General features: G+C 38.1%; 1 protein-coding gene across 2 annotated transcripts in view; it reads left to right on the top strand.

The window, feature by feature from the left end:
• Nucleotides 1-9150, top strand: part of ANGPTL5 (angiopoietin like 5) — a 107326-nt gene extending 98176 nt beyond the window's left edge. For both annotated transcript variants that reach the window (XM_055094781.3, XM_008953779.6), the window contains 2 exons: nt 4767-4952; nt 8232-9150. In XM_055094781.3, coding sequence (XP_054950756.2) covers nt 4767-4952; nt 8232-8551 — 506 coding nt within the window. In that variant the 3' untranslated portion in view covers nt 8552-9150. The remainder of the gene's footprint in view (nt 1-4766; nt 4953-8231) is intronic.
• The last annotated feature ends 11277 nt before the right edge of the window (nt 9151-20427 follow it).

The raw sequence follows: 20427 nt of genomic DNA, 5'->3' as shown, positions 1-20427 counted from the left end.
TTACATTAATTGGAACTTCTGCCAGTGAGTTTACTAATTTTTATGCTATTTTGACAGTTACTGTTTTTATAATTGTAAATCTTTAATCTCTCATAATAATGTCATCCAAGGATTTGGTAAGTGGTGGTGTCAGTCCTAGTGCTAAGAATGCTACTGAATGCCAGTGATTTTAGAAGCAATTTGGCTTATACCCAGGTAACTGCCATGCTCTGGAGTATAGTGAATTTATTTGCATTTTCTCAGCATTACTTCTGATTTTTCCATTGAGTGCTTCTTCTTGAATTAGGTAGTTATAGATCCATATGCAGGCTTTGCCATCTTCCTTACTTCAAATTTATTCCTATGGGGAAAGAATATGAGTTTTGACTAACCAGGTCTTCAGGCAGGTATACTGCGTACAAACTGAGACTGCTTTGTACTGGTGTATTTTGAAAACAAATTTGGGGCTGGGTGTAGTGGCTCATGCCTGTAACCCCAGCACTTTGAGAGGCCAAGGCAGGTGGATTGCTTGAGGCCAGGAGTTTGAAACCAGGCTGGCCAACATGCTGAAACCATGTCTCCATAAAAACACAAAAGATGGATTCACAGACAAATTTTACCAGAGGTACAAAGAAGAGCTGGTGCCATTCTTTCTGAAACTATTCCAAGCAGTAGGAAAAAGAGGGACTCCTCCGTAACTCTTTTTATGAGGCCAGAATCATCCTGATACCAAAACCTGGCAGAGACACAACAAAAAAAGAAAATTTCAGGCCAATATCCCTGATGAACATCGATGCGAAAATCCTCAATAAAATACTGGAAAACTGAATCCAGCAGCACATTAAAAAGCTTATCCACCATGATCAAGTTGGCTTCATCCCTGGGATGCAAGGCTGGTTCAACATATGCAAATCAATAAACATAATCCATCATATAAACAGAACCAATGACAAAAAGCACATAATTATCTCAATAAATGCAGAAAAGCCCTTTGATAAATTCAACACTCCTTCATGTTAAAAACTCTTAATAAACTAGGTATTGATAGAACGTATCTTAAAATAGTAAGAGCTATTTATGACAAACCCACAGCCAATATCATATTGAATGGGCAAAAGCTGGAAGCATTCCCTTTGAAAAACAGCACAAGACAAGGATGCCCTCTCTCACCACTCCTATTCAACATAGTATTGGAAGTTCTGGCCAGGGCAATCAGGCAAGAGAAATAAATAAAGGGTATTCAATTAGGAAAAGAGGAAGTCAAATTGTCTCTGTTTGCAGATGACATGATTGTATATTTTGAAAACCCCATTGCCTCAGTCTCAAAGCTCCTTAAACTGATAAGCGACTTCAGCAAAGTCTCAGGACACAACATCAATGTGCAAAAATCATAAGCATTCCTATACACCAATAACAGAGAGCCAAATCATGAGTCAACTCCCATTCACAATTGCTACAAACAGAATACAATACCTAGGAATCCAACTTACAAGGGATGTGAAGGACCTCTTCAAGAACTACAAACCACGGCTCAAGGAAATAAGAGAGGACACAAACAAATGGAAAAACATGCCATGCTCATAGATAGGAAGAATCAATATCATGAAAATGGCCATACTGCCCAAAGTAATTTTTTTTTTTTTGAGACAAAGTTTCACTAGAGTTGCCCAGGCTGGAGCGCAATGGCGTGATCTTGGCTCACTGCAACCTCTGCCTGCCGGGTTCAAGCAATTCTCCTGCCTCAGCCTCCAGAGTAGTTGGGATTACAGGTGCCTGCCACCATGCCCAGCTAATTTTTGTAATTTAATAGAGATGGGGTTTCACCATGTTGATCAGGCTGATCTTGAACTTCTGACCTCAGGTGATCCACCTGCCTCAGCCTCCCAAAGTGCTGGGATTACAGACATGAGCCACTGTGCCTGGCCTGCCCAAAGTAATTTATAGATTCAATGCTATTCCCATCAAGCTACCATTGACTTTCTTCACATAATTAGAAAAAACTACTTTAAATTCCATGTGGAACCAAAAAAGAGCCTGTATAGTCAAGACAATCCTAAGCAAAAAGAACAAAGCTGGAGGCATCATGCTACCTGACTTCAAACTATACTACAAGGCTACAGTAACCAAAACAGCTTGATACTGGTACCGAAACAGATATATGGACCAATGGAATAGAACAGAGGCCTCAGAAATAACACCACAAATCTACAGCCATCTGATCTTTGACAAACTTGACAAAAAAAGCAATGGGGAAAGGATTCCCTTTTTAATAAATGGTGCTGGGAAAACTGGCTAGCCATATGTGGAAAACTGAAACTGGATCCCTTTCTTTTACCTTATACAAAAATTAATTCAAGATGGATTAAAGATTTAAACGTAAGACCTAAAACCATAAAAACCCTAGAAGAAAACCTAGGCAATTCCATTCAGGACATAGGCATGGGCAAAGACTTCATGACTGAAACAACAAAAGCAATTTCAACAAAAGCCAAAATTGACAAATGGGATCTAATTAAACTAAAGAGCTCCTGCACAGCAAAAGAAACTATCATCAGAGTGAATAGGCAACCTACAGAGTGTTAGAAAATTTTCGCAATCTATCCTTCTGGCAAAGGGCTAATATCCAGAATCTGCAAATAACTTAAACAAATTTACAAGAAAAAAACAAACAACCCCATCAAAAAGTGGGCAAAGGATATGAACAGACACTTTTCAAAAGACGACATTTAAGCGGCCAACCACATATGAAAAAAAGCTTGTCATCACTGGTCATTAGAGAAATGCAAATCAAAACCACAAGGAGATACCATCTCACACCAGTTAGAATGGTGATAAGTAAAAAGTCAGGAAACAACAGATGCTGGAGAGGATGTGGAGAAATAGGAACGCTTTTACACTGTTGGTGGGAGTGTAAATTAGTTCAACCATTGTTGAAGACAGTGTGGTGATTCCTCAAGGATCTAGAACTAGAAATACCATTTGACCCAGCCATCCCATTACTGGGTATATACCTAAAGGATTATAAATCATTCTACTATAAAGACACATATACATGTACGTGTATTGCAGCACTATTCACAACAGCAAAGACTTGGCACCAACCCAAAAGCCCATCAATGATAGACTGGATAAAGAAAATGTGGCACATATACACCATGGAATACTATGCAGCCATAAAAAGAATGAGTTCATGTCCTTTGCAGGGACATGGATGAAGCTAGAAACCGTCATTCTCAGCAAACTAACACAGGAACAGAAAACCAAACACTGCATATTCTCACTCATAAGTAGGAGTTGAACAATGAGAACACATGGACACAAGGAGGGGAACATCACACACAGGAGCCTGTCAGGGGGTGGGGGCTAGAGGAGGGATAGCATTAGAAGAAATACCTAATGTAGATAACGAGTTCATGGGTGCAGCGAATCACCATGCCACATGTATATCTGTGTAACAAATCTGCACATTCTGCACATGTATCCCAGAACTTAAGTATAATAAAAAATAAACACAAAAATTAGCTGGGGGTGGTGGTGCATGCCTCTGTAATCCCAGCTACTTGGGAGGCTGAGGCATGAATGAGAATCGCTTGAACTGGGGGGAGGCGGAAGTTGCAGTGAGCCGAGATCGCACTACTGCACCGTAGCCTGGGTGACAGAGTTAGACTCTCAATAAATAAATAAATAAATAAATATAGGATTACAGAAAATGTATTTTTAAGTCTTAAATTTGAGGGTGGGGTACTGGGAAAAGATGGCAGGGGCACTTAAATTGAAGTGTTGTATACTGTGTGAGACTCAGTGGACCCCTATGGAGCCATTTTACTGGGCCCACTTTCTCTCCTTACTTTTCAATCGTAAGTGAGTGTGTTGCTAAAATGTCTGCCCCTGTGAGCTCTGAAGAAAGACTTAATACCTTAGCTATAATTTGAAGAGTTTGAATGCTGTCATGTTATTCTCCAACTCTGAAGTTTGTTTTGACTGGACCCTTATTTTCTTTAATAATTTTATGATTCCAGTAGAGGCATATATCTCAGAGCAGAGATATACACATTTGGGCTATGCCACGTGGGTAGGGAGAGGTAGAAAGCCATTGGCTAGAATATGTATGCAAGAAGTATGCAGTCCGAGTTGGGGAGTTTTATATTTCATCCTGAACTTATAATTGTCTTGGAAATATTGACCCTAAACCCGGGGATATTCCAATGTTATTACATTATGTTCAGGGCATAGGAAATTAACCAGCTGCATTGTAACAAAGAAGCGTCTGTTAAGAAAGTATTCCAAGACAGAAAAAAATAATTTCAACCGAGTGTTTTTAGGAAATGTTTCTTTAGGAACCACTGATTTGGAGGTTAAACCTTCTCATTTACTGGTAAATAACGTTTTGTTACCTGCCATAATATTTCAATTGGTTTTATGTTGAAATGCCTTAAGGTAAAATTTGACTTTCTATTTTAGTCTTTAAATGAAGACTAATTTAATTTTGGGAGATAAAATTTGGGGAGATCATTATTATCTTCTCTCCCCAAATTTTACTTAATTTGGGGAGATAAAAATGAAAAAGGGTCTGATTTTCTCAAGTCTGGTGAAGTAGAAGTAGGAATTTTGTTTGTTTTATGAAGTAGGTAAGCACTGATAATTTGAGCTAGGTCATCCAGTGCCTTTAATTACTTATGTGAGCCATCTCAGAGTTTTTGAAATGCTAAACAAGACCAAACATTCAATAATAAACCATTATTCTAATTTGTATTAAAATATATTAAAACAAAGCATTTTTTTTACAGGAGAATTTTGGCTAGGACTGAAAAAGATTTTTTATATAGTAAATCAGAAAAATACCAGTTTTATGCTGTATGTGGCTTTGGAATCTGAAGATGACACTCTTGCTTATGCATCATATGATAATTTTTGGCTAGAGGATGAAACGAGATTTTTTAAAATGCACTTAGGACGGTATTCAGGAAATGCTGGTAAGTTTTTTTTTATTCCTAAAATTATCCAGATCTAAATTATAACTGACTCATTATTAAGTGAAGATAAAAATAATGCATTTGTCTTTATATATAACACATAACTGATAACAGAATAGATTAGGAATAAGAAAGCTGGCCAAGTCTTGAGTTTTGAAACTTTGTTATGATCATTGTACTACCTCATGCTTCTGAAGTGCTTTATAGTCTCTAAAACAATTTGCCTTATGTAATCTCAGTTGATTCTTTGGATAGAGAGCCTGTGGAGTAGGCTGTGAAGGCATTTTCATTTTCATGTTCAGAGAGGCTGACATTTAGAAGTGACAGACTGTTAGAGATGATCTCTAGTCATCTCACTTTACAGGTGAAAAAACCTGAGTGATAAAGTGACTTGCCCAACGTTCCCAGATCACGTCACCTGAGCCAAGGCAAGAATCCAGGCTGACAGAACAGCAAGTTTAGTGTTTTTTCATTATACTTTGATGTATCTGCTCATTTCCAAATAAATTTAATTTGTCAGAACTTCAAAATACTTGATGTTAAACTTGCATTTTAATGCTGAAAATTTAAAGGCATTTGAGTTAAAAAGCACTAAATTCAACTCCCTTGTTGCTGTTTGTGGTACTTGTTCATTATGTATATTTAGTGTTAGAAATCAAAAAATAAATGATATATGTTCCCAGGTCTTTAACTGCTCCCAATATAAAGGGGAAGATAAGTAACACTGGAAATACAGAATACTGATAGAACTTTTGGGGTCAGAAAGAGGGTGAGAATGATTTCAGTTGATTGCACCCAAAAAATATTCATGGAAAAGCAATTTTTAACAAGCTGTTAATGTTAGATTCAACATGGGAAGCTTTTTAGAAGTATATATTCCTGTAGAATCTGATTCAGTTATTTTAAGCCAGATGGATATGTTGGCATACTTGTAGTTGAGAACCACTGATGTAGTCTTAGAAGAATGGATAGGCTTTTAGCAAATGAAGGCTGACAAACAGAGCAGCTTAAGTTAAGGCATAGAGGGAGGAAAATTATAGGTCACAGAGAGTTGTCTGACATGGTTGGAATCTATGATACCTGAGGGGTTTACACCTGGGATATTAGGTGAAAGTCTGAAATTCCAATCATGATCTATAGGGAAAAGTTTAAAAAGTTACAATATATGATTTTCAATGCTTGCTCTCTAAAAGTGCAAAGAACTATCTAAAGATGGAATATACTATATTAGGAAAAGTTTATGTGGGGATTCTCTGAAAGATGACTAGGATCTAATTAAAAGATAATATTGATAATGGCAAAAGTTTTTTCGTTACAAAAGTCTCAAATTTTGCCATACTGTATTCTACATTTTCCCAACAAGGTTATGAAGTAACTTTCAACTGTTGATCACATAATGTAATCAAAAGAATAAAAGAAAAAGGTGTCAGCAGAATGTAATGATAGAAATACAGATAAAACCAATGGGTTAAATGTGATCAGGTGTTTGGTAAAGGCAGGTCACAAATTCGGCTTTGAGCTTGGAGCAAAAACAGAGATATGAATTTGAATATTTGAGCAACACACTTGTTCCATGAGAATCCCAACTATTCCTGATTATAAGACTTGAGATAAATGTCTCTGGATTCTTAGGGAAAACAAAAGTGTTGTGTTCTCCAACCACACTCTCACAGAAAACATGATGGCTATATTTTAATAGGCTATTTTTAAGGAAATAAACCTATGCATATATTTTTTAAATGAATTAAATAAAATCTCTCGAGGAGCTTATGTGCTGTATGATCCTTCTGGTGGTCGGACTTTATCTAGGGAGAGTATCCATGGAATGATCACATTGTTTAGGCAATGCTCCATGGGTATTGTCTCTCACTGGAACTTTGGAAAAGTATCACACTGTGTGGGTGATGGAGATTATATATTCTCTGAAAATACCTACAATGTGTGTGTTTTGTTTCCCATGAAGTGCAGAGTCAGAGACTTTAATAATCAGCAGAATTGGGGTATAGGATAGGCCACCACTGCTAATGAAGTTCTTCAGGCTCTTTCAAAAGATTTATCACAAGAGATGCCAAACTTTCAGAAATAATGAAACAAACATAGAGCTTGGTTTCTCCACAGATTGCATATGGCTTCTTTTTTAAATTAGTGTTTCAAACATTAGCCAAAGCTTACATATAGGTGAAATGGAGGCATTATGGGTTTACTTAGAATCTTTAACTTTATGGAATTTTATGAAACAAAATATGACTCCTGCTCCTGCCACTGAGTTAACTGGGTCATCTTGGACAGGATACTTAATCATTGCAGGGTTATTGTAAATACGAGGGATACCATACCTACAATGTTCAGGCCAGAAGCAGTGGATCACGCCTGTAATCCTAGCACTTTGGGAGGACGAGGTGGGTGGATCACTTGAGGTCAGGAGTTTAAGACCAACCTGGCCAACATGGTGAAACCCCATCTCTACTAAAAATACAAAAATTAGCTGGGTGTGATGGTGTGTGCCTGTAATGCCAGCTACTTGGGAGGCTGAGGCAGGAGAATCGCTTGAACCTGGGAGGTGAAGGTTGCAGTGAGCCGAGATCATGCAATTGCACTCCAGACTGGGGGACAAGAGCAAAACTCTGTCTTAAAAACAAAACAAAACAAAACAAAACAATGTTCAGTAGAAGCCCTTTAAAAACGGTATTGTCTTAACTACTATCCAATTGGTCCATAAATCATGTGAAGAGCCATGAAGAAAAGGTATACCTCAACAGTATATCTGAATTTTTCTTGAGGGCATTTAGTATTCTGTATAAAGTTGATGGCCCCTAGAAAAAAACTCCAACTTCTGTAATTGTAAATCTAAATTTCTTAAAGGTAAAAGTTTCTCTAGCTAAAGTGACATAAATGGTAGTGGTATGAAAACCTACCCTGTGTAAATTAATTTTTTTCCTAAATTATCAATTATCATATTGGTCTGTCCAAATTATGACAGCTCTGTATGCTATAAGTTTTGGCCTAAATTATCTGGTTTTGTCTACACAGCAAAACTCCATTTTGGACTGTGACTTTTATATCAAATATTCATTTAAAGATGCCTGTCGTGTTGAGGAACTCATCACCAGATTGTGACATGTTGAATCTTCGAGTAGGAGAATTTTAACATGATAAACAGTAGGAAAATAATTTAAACCCTATTTCCAGATGTGATGCTCTTGCCTAATATGCTGGTAATGATTAATTAAAATAATAGAAATTTCCTTTAAATTCGATCATTAAAAATTTTTTTCCCAGGTGATGCATTCCGGGGTCTCAAAAAAGAAGAAAATCAAAATGCAATGCCTTTTAGCACATCAGATGTTGATAATGATGGGTGTCGCCCTGCATGCCTGGTCAATGGTCAGTCTGTGAAGAGCTGCAGTCACCTCCATAACAAGACTGGCTGGTGGTTTAACGAGTGTGGTCTAGCAAATCTAAATGGCATTCATCACTTCTCTGGAAAATTGCTTGCAACTGGAATTCGATGGGGCACGTGGACCAAAAACAACTCACCTGTCAAGATTAAATCTGTTTCAATGAAAATTAGAAGAATGTACAATCCATATTTTAAATAATCTCATTTAACATTGTAATGCAAGTTCTACAATGATAATATATTAAAGATTTTTAGAAGTTTATCTTTTCACTTAGTGTTTCAAACATATTAGGCAAAATTTAACTGTAGATGGCATTTAGATGTTATGAGTTTAATTAGAAAACTTCAATTTTGTAGTATTCTATAAAAGAAAACATGGCTTTTTGTATGTTTTTACTTCTGACTATATTAACAATATACAATGAAATTTGTTTCAAGTGAACTACAACTTGTCTTCCTAAAATTTATAGTGATTTTAAAGGATTTTGCTTTTTCTTTGAAGCATTTTTAAACCATAATATGTTGTAAGGAAAATTGAAGAGAATATTTTACTTATTTTTATACTTTATATGATTATATAATCTACAGATAATTTCTACTGAAGACAGTTACAATAAATAACTTTTATGCAGATTAATATATAAGCTACACATGATGTAAAAACCTTACTATTTCTAGGTGATGCCATACCATTTTAAAAGTAGTAAGAGTTTGCTGCCCAAATAGTTTTTCTTGTTTTCATATCTAATCATGGTTAACTATTTTGTTATTGTTTGTAATAAATATACTGTACTTTTATATCCTGATCAGCTGCATTCTAAAATACGTCTTTATCTGAACTCTTTTTGAACCAGTAGGAATGGTATGAAGTTTACATGAAGGATGGTCGATAAAAGAGTGATGAATCAATTCTAGATATACTCTAGGAATAAGCTGGTCCCCTCTACTTTTCCTACTAAGGTGGAGGGAATTGGATGGTAAGGATTCCTTAGGAGAGGACAGCAGGGAACATGCAGGGCCAAATGTCAGTTACTGATAAGAGAGACAAGGGAAATGATCAAGAATTAGTTTTGAATAGAAGGTACTTTGTCCAGAGTTAGGGTTATATAATACTCAAGGGAGGGGAAAAGTGGCTGAAAAATTAAGTGGGAAGAGGATTGAATAAAAGTAAGTTTGAGGTTATAGATGTCAGGGTGACATAGCTAAGCCCAGAATAGAACCAGAATCTGATTTGGGTTCAGGGATGGACAAAAATGATAATAAGGTCGTCATTTAAGGTGATTTCACTTTGATATCCTCTGAAAGCAGTGAATACATCGTGAACAGGATTACATGAGATAAAATTGCAGGAGGGTGCACATGGACTCCCATGGTCTCCAATGCGTATCACAGAGGCACAGCTGAGGTTGTATCTTGGCAGTGGAGTCAGATGCCTGCCAGGTTGGAGAAGCACAGAACTGCCTTTTATATCGGTAATGATATGAGCACCACGAGGCAAATTCCCCTACAAATCAAGGCAATAATTTTGTTGCTTAGCAAGCCAATCTGTTGTTTTGAATCTGGGCCTTGAAATCTTTGCTGAGCTGGGACAGAGGCAATCTTCCTTATGGTACTGCAAGAGATAGGGGCTTCACATTTTTATCCCATCTAAAGCCTATGGAAATGATTGAAAAATTGAGGATGAAAGCAGAATGGGAATCCATGGAATACTAAAGGGAAAGATGGACCCAGAGAGCAGTGAGAAATTTTAATTTTTGGGGGCTTTGGAGTGGAAAGATATATTTGACTTATAATTGACTAACCACGGACAACATTACTTCCAGGATGCCTTGTGAGATGCTTTAAAAGTATTAAGAGGTCTCAAACCCTATTGCAAATGAGAAGGTATATTTCAGGTCATAATCCTGAGCCTCAGATACTCAGACCTGACTCTTAGGAGATGTTAAGGGATAAGGGCAATTGTCTTTCGTTTCTTTCTTTCTTTCTTTCTTCTTTCTTTCTTTCTTTCTTTCTTTCTTTCTTTCTTTCTTTCTTTCTTTCTTTCTCTTCCTTTCTTTTTTCTTTCTTCTTTCTCTTTCTTTTCCTTTCTTTCTTCTTTCTTTCTTTTTCTTTCTTTCTTTCCTTTCCTTCCTTTCTTTCCTTTCTCTCCCTCCCTTCCTTCCTCTTTCTTTCTCTTTCTTTCTTTCTTTTCTTTCTTTTTCTTCTTTTTTCCCTCTCTCTTTCTTTCTCTTCTTTCTTTCTTTCTTTCTTTTTTTCTTTCTTTCTTTCTTTCTTTTCTTTCTTTCTTTCTTTCTTATCTACTTCCCCAGTAGCATGTACATGTGCCTTGGAAGTAGGCATAATAGGTAGCAGTCACATGCTGATAGTCTGAATGACATATTTTAGAGTCATTCTTTCAGATTCTGAAGACTTCTCTGGCTAACTGGTCCTGTTTAAAAATATAAATGCTTTAATCTTTCATCCACTTACACTTTAATGGTCAGTAAACACTCTGTGTCCAGTTGGAAGAAAACCCCCCAGCAATATATAGATCCAATAGCTTCTCTTTACGCCAGCATAGATTAAGTATAAACAAAAAAAGTTAACTTACTGATAATAGCTTTGAGAGCTATAGTACTCAGAGGTAGGCTAAAGGCAAGTAATGACTTATTTAAAAATATTTCTAAAACATGACAGAAAAAACATAAACAACTAGAAGTAGCAACACACATCATAGTCTTCAAATAGAAGACTTGATGCAAAGGGCCCTGGATGTGTGAAGTTGAGTAGTGGGTGTGAGAACCAAGGGTGGTTTGGAGATGCAGGAACAATGCGTAAGGATGATTTGGGTATTACTTAGGATCTTGCTGATGCACCCCAGCAATGTCCTAGGTAGACAGGAAATAGGTTTTTTTTTTTTTTTGGTGTGTGTGTGTGTGTGTGTGTAAATGACTGGCTTGTGTCATGAGGGTTGGTTGCACAGATTATTTAATCACCCAGGTATTAAGCCTGATATCCATTAGTTATTTTTCCTGCTTCTCTCCCTCCTCCCACCTTTCACCCTCCGATAGGCCCCAGGGTGTGTTGTTCCCCTCTATGTGTCAGTGTGTTCTCATCATTTAGCTCCCACTTGTTAGTGAGAACATGCAGTATTTGGTTTTCTGTTCCTGCATTAGTTTGCTAAGGATAATGGCCTCCAGCTCCATGTTTGTCCCTGCAAAGGACACGATCTTGTTCTTTTTTGTGGCTGCATAGTATTCCATGAGGTATATGTACCACATTTTCTTTATCCAGTCTATCACTGATGGAGCCCACTAATCTTAATGGGCAGTGTGCTCTGGGAGGGCAGTTTTGTAACAGTATGGGCTTTGTGGTTGAGGGGGTGGCCTGGTTTGAAAGAGGAGCTCACTGAAGTGCAGTGGCTGGCACCAGGCTGCTCTTTCTGTCTAGCCACCACAGAAGAGGGACAATGAACCTCCCAGACTATTCAGATCTGTCTCCAATGTAATCCATACACTTAACATGAAAGAGCATTAGAACTTTTTTTTTAATTTTGAGAAAATTTAAAGTCCTGTAAGTGTGATTAACGAGAACAAATAATATGATGGAATAGGAATTGATAGTGTTCTGATATATTGGTTGTGAAAGTATACTATAAACATATTAGTTTTTTATTGCTGCGTGACAGATTACCACAAATTTAGTGGCTTAAAAGGACTGTCAACTATTAGCTTACAGTTTTGAAGCTCAGAAGTCTGGCAAAGGTTGTGTGCGTTCTCTGCTCAGAGAATGATGGGGCTAAATCAAGGTGTCATCCAGGTTGAGTTCTCATCTTGGTTCGGGGTCCCCTTCCCTGCTCATTTATTGGCAGAACTCATTTCCTTGTGGTTATAAGATTCAGGACCTTGTTGTCTCTCTAGCTGTGGGTGGGACTGCTCTCAGCTTCTAGAGGTGGCCTGCTGTTCCTTAACATGGGATCTCCAATTTACAGGATGAATATTTGCTTTCTTCCAGGTCAACCAGAACACATCTCTCTATCTACTACCTCTGCTGCCAGCCAGACCAGCCAGAGAAAACTAGCTGCTTTTAAAGGGCTCATGTGGTTAGGTCAAGTTACCTGCATAATCCTATCTTAAGGTTAACTGGTTTGGAAACTTAATTGCATTTGGATATCCCTCCAAGGCAGTATATGGATTGGTGTTTAATTGAATAACTGGGAGAAGGTGTGTGCATGTAAGCTGCAAGAAATATTGGAGGCCATCTTAGAATTCTGCCTACCACAATAAAACTACAAAATTAAAATGTGTGTAATGAGGAAAACAGAGAGGTCAGTAAAATACTTGACTATGTCTATAACTTGATAGAAATACATTATGCAGAATATAGAAAAAGTAGAGTTTTATATTAGTGGGAGAAGAGAAAAATGGATAAATGGTAATTGGGAAAATGCTTAAAAACTTGAAAATAAAAAGGAATGCTGTATTGCATAGAAATTAATTACAGATCGATTAAATACACTAAAAAGCAAAATTAATGTTAGGCAAACATACGAGTTAATCTTTTTATTTCCAAGGCAGAAAGATTTCATTTGATTACTTGAATATTTGAAGGCTCCATATACCCCAAACACTGTAAGGAAAATTAGAGACAAGGGAGAAACTAGAAAAAGTATTTGAACAAATGACAGATTCTATTTCTTATATATGATTCACTCTAAAATATAAGAAAAGAACATCCTTATAAAATAGGCAAATGACATGGAAAGCAATCTCCATAATATAAATGGTCAATATACAAAAAATTATCTCACGAGTTATCATAAAAATTAAGACCTAATGTCAGCTTTTACATGAGGTAACACTCAGTGTTTGTACAGAAGCCAAGAAATGGGCTTACTCCTACTTTTATTGTCATGTAAATTGATACAACCTTGTTGAAGGGTACATTTGATACTTGTCTAGGTCTGAGGAATAGTCAGGAGAAAACAGCTTATCCCAGTTTTATATAACATAGCCACATACACATGATTATGAATATTCTATCATAGTTAGCATTTAGTGTTTATTCTGTGACTGACACTGTGCTAAATATTATGCGTGGATCTCATTTAGTCCTTAGAAAATCCTATGAGTTAGGTATTATTCTCACTTTTCTGATGAAGACAACTGAATCCAATTTATAACTACGGCAATCTCACTTATATGAGGGTGAACTGGAGTTTGAACCCCATCAACCTTTTCAACTCCATCTACCGTGCTGACACAGTCAGGTGTGGGGGGCAGTGTGGCAGCCCCCATATGGCTGGCCCTGCTCCAGCTGCTTCTAACCACTGGTCCCTATTGTGCTATTATGCAGTGAATGTTCTTATAAGTTAAGGACAACTGAATCCTTATGTTAGTTCTGAAATAGGTTTTCAGTGATGTTATAAAGAAAGAGTTCGCAAGGCCGTATGGTGATGTAACAACAGGAGATAGGTAGTTAGGTGTTTAGGTACGTGTAATAAATAGTAGGAGATAGATAGTTAGGTTTTGTGAAAACAAAACCAAAACTTCATTGTCTGTTGAAATTAGCCTAAACCAGCCTTGCCATCAGACTCACAGTTATTGCTCACTATCCAAGAAATTATATAAGAGGCTCACAGGACATGTGCTTTCAATTCAAATAAACAAGACTAGAAAAGCTTTGAAAAATAGAAACGAGAAAAGTTGGTAATATCAAAGCATATAAAAGGCTATTTTCATTTCATTGTTCAGAGTATTATAAATCGAATGTATTCATGCTTTTTGTTTTCTATAAGAGTAGAGTGTAAGAAGTCAGATACTTGTTACGTGGTGCTTAAGAACTTAATGCATTAAGCAGCTGGGAATAAAACAAGATGTTTCATATTCCATTAATGCCTAAGACATTTTATATTTCAGCAATGCTAGTCTTCTGAAAGTGAAACAAATGGAATAATGAAAACTTTGGTTTTTCCCAAGTTGTACAAATTTCTTTCCCTGTATTGTCAGTTTCAAAGAAATATCCAAAGATAAAAGAAATATCCAAAGAAGAAACATGAATCCATGGATCAGAAGGGGTTTTTGTTGTCTCTGAGTATTCTCCAGGAGGAATCCCTGCCTAAGGCTCTTGTGGTCCATGGTGGCCTCTCATTTCACCTGAGCAAGTGGGAAGGACTGGCTGCTGGGGTTGGGGTACTGTCTGAATGCAGGGCTCAGAGAGCTATGTGACTCTAGGTGGTGAGCTCTAGAATGTGGCCATGAGAGTGAGTGAAAAATACGGGACAGTATTTAGTCTTGGGAAGTGAGGAGGCCAGATAATTGAGGCACCAGAGTTTGTGTGTCAAAACCTCCTAGAGGGATAGAAGGTCTTAACATAGAGAGGAAAACTGAGCTATGTGGTCAATCCTCGAATGAATAAAGTTGGGTGGCCAGGCAGTTAGACAACTAGCATAGGTGGGCCTGGGAGTTCATTTTAAGTTAATTGCAAGGGTTGGTTCTTTCTCGATGTACAAGAAATTGTCTTGCTATTTGCTAGACTATCGTCTCTCTATGCAGGAGATAATCTTATAAGTTAACGGCATGATTTAAGAGCTCATTTCTAAGGATTATCAATCTTTTTGCACCGAAGTAAGTTACCTGTACTCAAATTCTTGTTTTTGGGTTTACTTTTAGATAAATCCAAACTAAGAGAGATAACAAATACGACATTTTCACTATGTTGTCTGACATCCATATGTCAGAGTTCAAGAATTGTTACCTTATCAGGTTGACTAGGCCACCCATTGGTCTGAGTTAGATAGTTGTTTTCACTGCATAGTCTCAGAAATGAGCTCATATACAAGGCAGCAGGATGTCTGAGATTGGGGGAACAAAATCTTGTTCTAAGATTCCCAAGCATCTTGGCTGGAAGATAAGTCTTGTGACAGCTGCTAGAGAAGTTGACAACTCTCTGATAATCTGCCTTCATTCTTTTTATTTCCTGAGAACTTGGGCCCAGAAGTCTTCTAGATTCTCCCATGTGGGCCCATTCAGGTCTGCCCACACTAGACTTAGTATTTATTTCCCCAGACAGGTTTGAGTCCAGATGTGAGACTGGTTAAAATCAGCAGTTTGTAAATTGTGGCCCACAGGCCAAATATGGCCCATATTTGTGATTTTTTTTGTCCAATAAAGTATTATTGGGACACAGATATACTCATTCATTTGAATATTGTCTATGCCTTCTTTCATGCTATAAGGGTAGAGTTGAGAAGTTCCCATGGAGACCGTACGGTCTACAAAGCTGAACATACTTACTATTTTGTCCTTTACATAAAAAGTTCGCTGAATTGTGGATTAGATTCGAGATGGGAAATTGGAAGAGGATCTGTGAGAGATCAAGCTCACTGGGCAGAAAAGACGCCAGAGAGGTACTTGGTACTGCAGCCTACGTGGTTCATGTAAGGGGATATGGATTACAGGACTGGTGCTGGCGAGGCTCAATTTCTGGTCATAAGTTTCCAGTCTCCTTGAGAGAGGTATCAGACTTGGTAAAGCGGCATCCAAACAAATCCTCAAAGACTCTGGATTCTAAAAAGACCCGCTGTTTATGGCTCTTTATCCCAGAATGGGTCAACATTCCTTGAGGAATACTGAAAGGAATTCTTTAGGAGGCTTCTGAACTTATTAACAGGACATCTGGCGTGAAAGGCCCAACTTCCCAGTTAGGGAATCACTACCTTTCTACAGCTTTCCCACCCAACATACCCTCATAAGGACTGTTTGCAGTCCCATTAAATCCCCCTATTTATAGGTATTCTGCCCCTTTCTATATACTAGGGCTTTCAGGCCCCATTATTCTGGAGGAGAACAATGCTCAGTTTACAGGGAGAGATATGTGCCTGATGGAGAACACTAGGTTATACTAAAGGGACTTCCCAGTCTCAGACTAGAACCTGTGTCTTACTCTAAATACTAAATACTTACTCTAAATACTAAAATTTCTCTAACCCAATCCTTCTCTTTATCAATAGGAATAAGTGGGGGTCAGGTGGTGGGCTTCTGTTCCCTGAGGAATAGTCCATAGGAATATCTTTAGCTTTCTCTGGCAGACAACAAATATTCAGGACTGTTTTCAGGGATCAGGAAGCAGTTACACTAGTTGATAAAACTTTCTGTGTCTTTGGGAAGGGTTTTTCCCCCAATTAAGATACAATGGATCATTCCAGGGAATTGCCGTTGGTTCCCTAGAGGATGCTCCTAGAGTATGGCAAATGATTTCATTAGGAAGTTGTAAATGTCTGATTCTTTTCAAGCCTCAATAGATTTGGCCTCAAGTTCTTGGGTCTCTGCAAAAATTGAACATATTCATCTATTTTCAAATATTCTTCCCTCAAGTAGGTAGTATATTGTAAGTCTGCACATACAAATAAGGATGAGCTTCTCTGAATTTCATTGAGTACTAACCCTTGGCCATGTTCTGCTTTGAACTTGAGGCGCTCAGGCTGTTGAGAGGAGGTAGGTCACCCTAGTGCCGTGCTGCTATGTCTCTGAACTGGTTCTGAGGGTAACAGAACTTTGCTTGGGTTAGCAGTTCCTTGGTGTTGACTTCTTTTGGGACCAGTCCCTTCCCTAACTTGTTAATGTCTTCAGGCAAATCTTATATTCCAGGGAACAAAATTAGCTCTATAGGGGTTCTTCTTCTTTATACTGATTCTTGATGAACTTTACATGAGAAGGCTCCTGGAAACCTCTTGGCTTCAGCTGCAAGTTTTAGAGATCAGGCACCTAGGTTTTACCTATAAATGGCTCATGACTGGTGGTCTTTCTTGACCCTTACATAGATATTCACCTCAGGTTTTCCCCTTTCACAAAGAATGAGATCTGCCTTTTGTCATCAACCAGAAGTGATCTAGATGGAAAAAATCTGGCAATGGCTGCCCCTTACTATTCTTATTGGAAAAACTGGCTTTGCTGATTGAGGTAACCCACTCATCCTTGTTCCTTCCCTTCCCTGAAAAGATAGCAATGAGCCTTGGAGACTTGAGGAATGTGGCATGATATTTGGGCTCATGGGCAGCAAAACTAGAAAGAAGAGTGGAACCAAATGAATCTTGTATGGTGGTGTTCATCACTTGTCCTGAGTATTACACATGTACATTTTAGTTGCTCTTTTCAGTCCTCATCTTTGTGTCCTTCTTTTTTCAGGATTTGAAGACCTATTGTGGCAGCAGCAAGCCAGTCTCATGCTGCATGGATGGATAAAGACTATATGTGAAAGTCCTTCTGCTCTAGTATTGGTTGATTCTCAGGTAGCTTTTTTTCTTTGCTACTAGTATTTGGTATGGTGAACAGAGAGGTTTATAGGAATGGGTCCACTGTTCTCAGCCCACTGAACTTACAGGGATTGTTACACTGATGGATTATTATTAAAATCATTCTCAACACAATGATGGAACTACTGAATCAGTCTTGAAGCACTTAAACATCTAGATCTATGAGGTAGTCACTTGAGCTGTTCTCTGTGACTCCTGGGAGACAAAGTAGCAAATGTAAGAAGCCATGTGTGCTCATTTCTGCTTGAATAATTTTACAAAGCCAGGACTCTGTGATGACATGCAGCTCTCTGGAAACATGCTTGGAGGGCAAAACAGGATAGAGCACATAGCCGCCCACGTCTCTGGACTGAATCAGTACATCCCTTAAAAGATACATGATTCTAATCCTTGCCTTTCCTTACACATAACATCTGACAGGATTAGTGATTATGTGTGTGCAATCTATAACCAAATGTACTTTAGTAAACTATAACCAGATGTACTCTTACTCCCAAACTTTGATGTAATTTTGCATGTACTGAATCTTTACCACCTGTATATAAGCTTTGAACTAAAATACTGCATCAAAGTAGTCTGATAGAACTGCACCTGGACTATAGCCTTTGGTCTACAGCCCTCAGTAAGACTTCTGAATAAAACTAACTTTAATGCTTTAAAAGCTTGATTTCTTTTTTGTTTAGTGAACAATCATGACAACCACGAAGGAACTCACAGTGGACTGCCCAGGGCTGTCTGGAACATTGCGGGGATCCAGCACCTTGCGGCCAGCATCGGCCCTTTGAGTCCCTCCAACTTCTTCGTGGTTGGAGACAACTGGGTGACTCTCCCTTGAATCTCAGATCTCCTACTTTGTTTCTGGTCCTGAGTTTTATTCATCTAGTTGTTTTGACTCCTTGACAAAGAGGTAAGGTCTTCCTTGAGATATTTTGTTTCTCCAGAAGGGAAATTTTCCTAGTTGAAAGTTACTAGGAAGAAATGGCTGCATGTATAACACACATGGAAACTGTACTGCCAAGTAACTCCCTAGATGGGAGGAGTTTACCAAAGGAGATGAGGGTTGAAAAATTCCACCTTTGATACAATATTCGTTATTTGGGTGATGAGTATACTTGAAGGACAAACCTCATCATTAAGCAATATATCCATGTAACAAACCTCCACAGTTACCCCCTGAATCTATAATAAAAATAATAAGTCTGAGGTGGGGGGATCCCTTGAGCCTGGGAGGTTGAGGCTGCAGGGAGCCGTGTTCATGCCACTGCACTCTAGGCTGGGTGACAAAGTGAGACCCTGTCTCTAAATAAATAAAGAAAGAAACAAGTGTATGTTACAGTTTTTAAAAAATTATTATCATGTTTTTCTCCCAATCTTTAACTTACTTTAATGCTTTAACTCACTTAAGTATGTACTGCTATATATTATCTGTAGTATCCTCATAATAATCCTATTGAGGTGTTGTGTTAGGTGCAAGAGAAGGCAACGTCAGGAAACCTGGCTTATGCTAATTAAGATAAGATGCGATCTGAAGCATGTTTTTCAATAAATAGGCAAGTATGCACACTGGGCTCAATGTTCATTCTGTATAACCGCAACTGAAGACTATCAACCTTCCTGGAAAAGAGCCTTCCTAACTATGTGGAATAATTAGCATTGGTCTTATAAATACAACCAGGTGATTGATTTGTGACCAAAAGGGGGAGCTTGTGAGACAAAGAAGCAAATGTAAGAAGCCATATTTGCTCATTTCTGTTTGCCAGCATAATTTCACAAAGCCCCTGACTCTGTGATGACCTGCAGTTCTCCGAAAAGATGCTTTGGAAACAAAAACAGGCTCCAAGTCTCTTACCTAAGTCACCACATTCCTTAAAAGAGAAATGATCCTAGTCCTTGCCTTTTCCTGTACACAAAATGACACCTAACAGGGTTAATGATTATGCTTCTACAATCAATAACCAAATGTCCTTTAGTAATCCATAACCAGATATACTCTTACACCCAAACCTCTGTAAGTGGCTAGACTTATTTAAAAGTGTCCTACTAGCTTATTACCAGCATGTTAGCTATTAGTCTTTTTATATTTGAGTTTTGGTCTGAAGAATTATTCAGTTATAACTGGTGTTTAAAGATTCACAACTATCTCTGATTTGTTTGATTTGCACATTAAGGGAGCAGGCACAGGTAGTCTCAGTTTATAAGCTCAGGTTCTTGTTCTGGGCCAAGGTGGGAGGTGGATGGGCTATCTGAGAAGAAAACGATGTGATTTATGGTGCAGGACATGGGACTGGGATTCAGTGGAGAGCTTCATTAGGTATCTACTGACATGGATGATGGAGATCCAGGAGAAGCCCCTTCTTGTAGCCAGATGTCCTTTTTTGTGTCAGTAACTTCAGAGCCTTTTTAAGGGTGTGTGAGGGGTCTCAACTGCAACTACCTCTGGCAGTTCAGAAAAACTTGGTACCAGATAAACTTCCTTTTTGAAGAAACATGAACCACATAATGTTCCTGTCTTTAAGTCCCTCAGGAGGGTGGGTCTGCCTCAGGGGCGAGCATGGATTACATATAACTCGAAAAATATCCAGGCTCTTTTGGAGGGAGACCAAAAGAATTAATAGTTTCCAAGCTCTGTCCTCCCTCTGTCCTTAAGGATACATTTTCCTCTCGGGGTCTACGAATCCTGAAAATTTGTGACAGGTCTCAGTTAATTTAGAAAGTTTATTTTGCCAAGGTTGATGATACGCCTGTGACACAGCCTCAGGAAGTCCTGATGACATGTGCCCGAG

This window comes from Pan paniscus, chromosome 9 (genome assembly GCF_029289425.2).
Source record: "Pan paniscus chromosome 9, NHGRI_mPanPan1-v2.0_pri, whole genome shotgun sequence".
NCBI classification, from domain to species: domain Eukaryota; kingdom Metazoa; phylum Chordata; class Mammalia; order Primates; family Hominidae; genus Pan; species Pan paniscus.
This window is presented reverse-complemented; position numbering and strand designations above follow the sequence as displayed.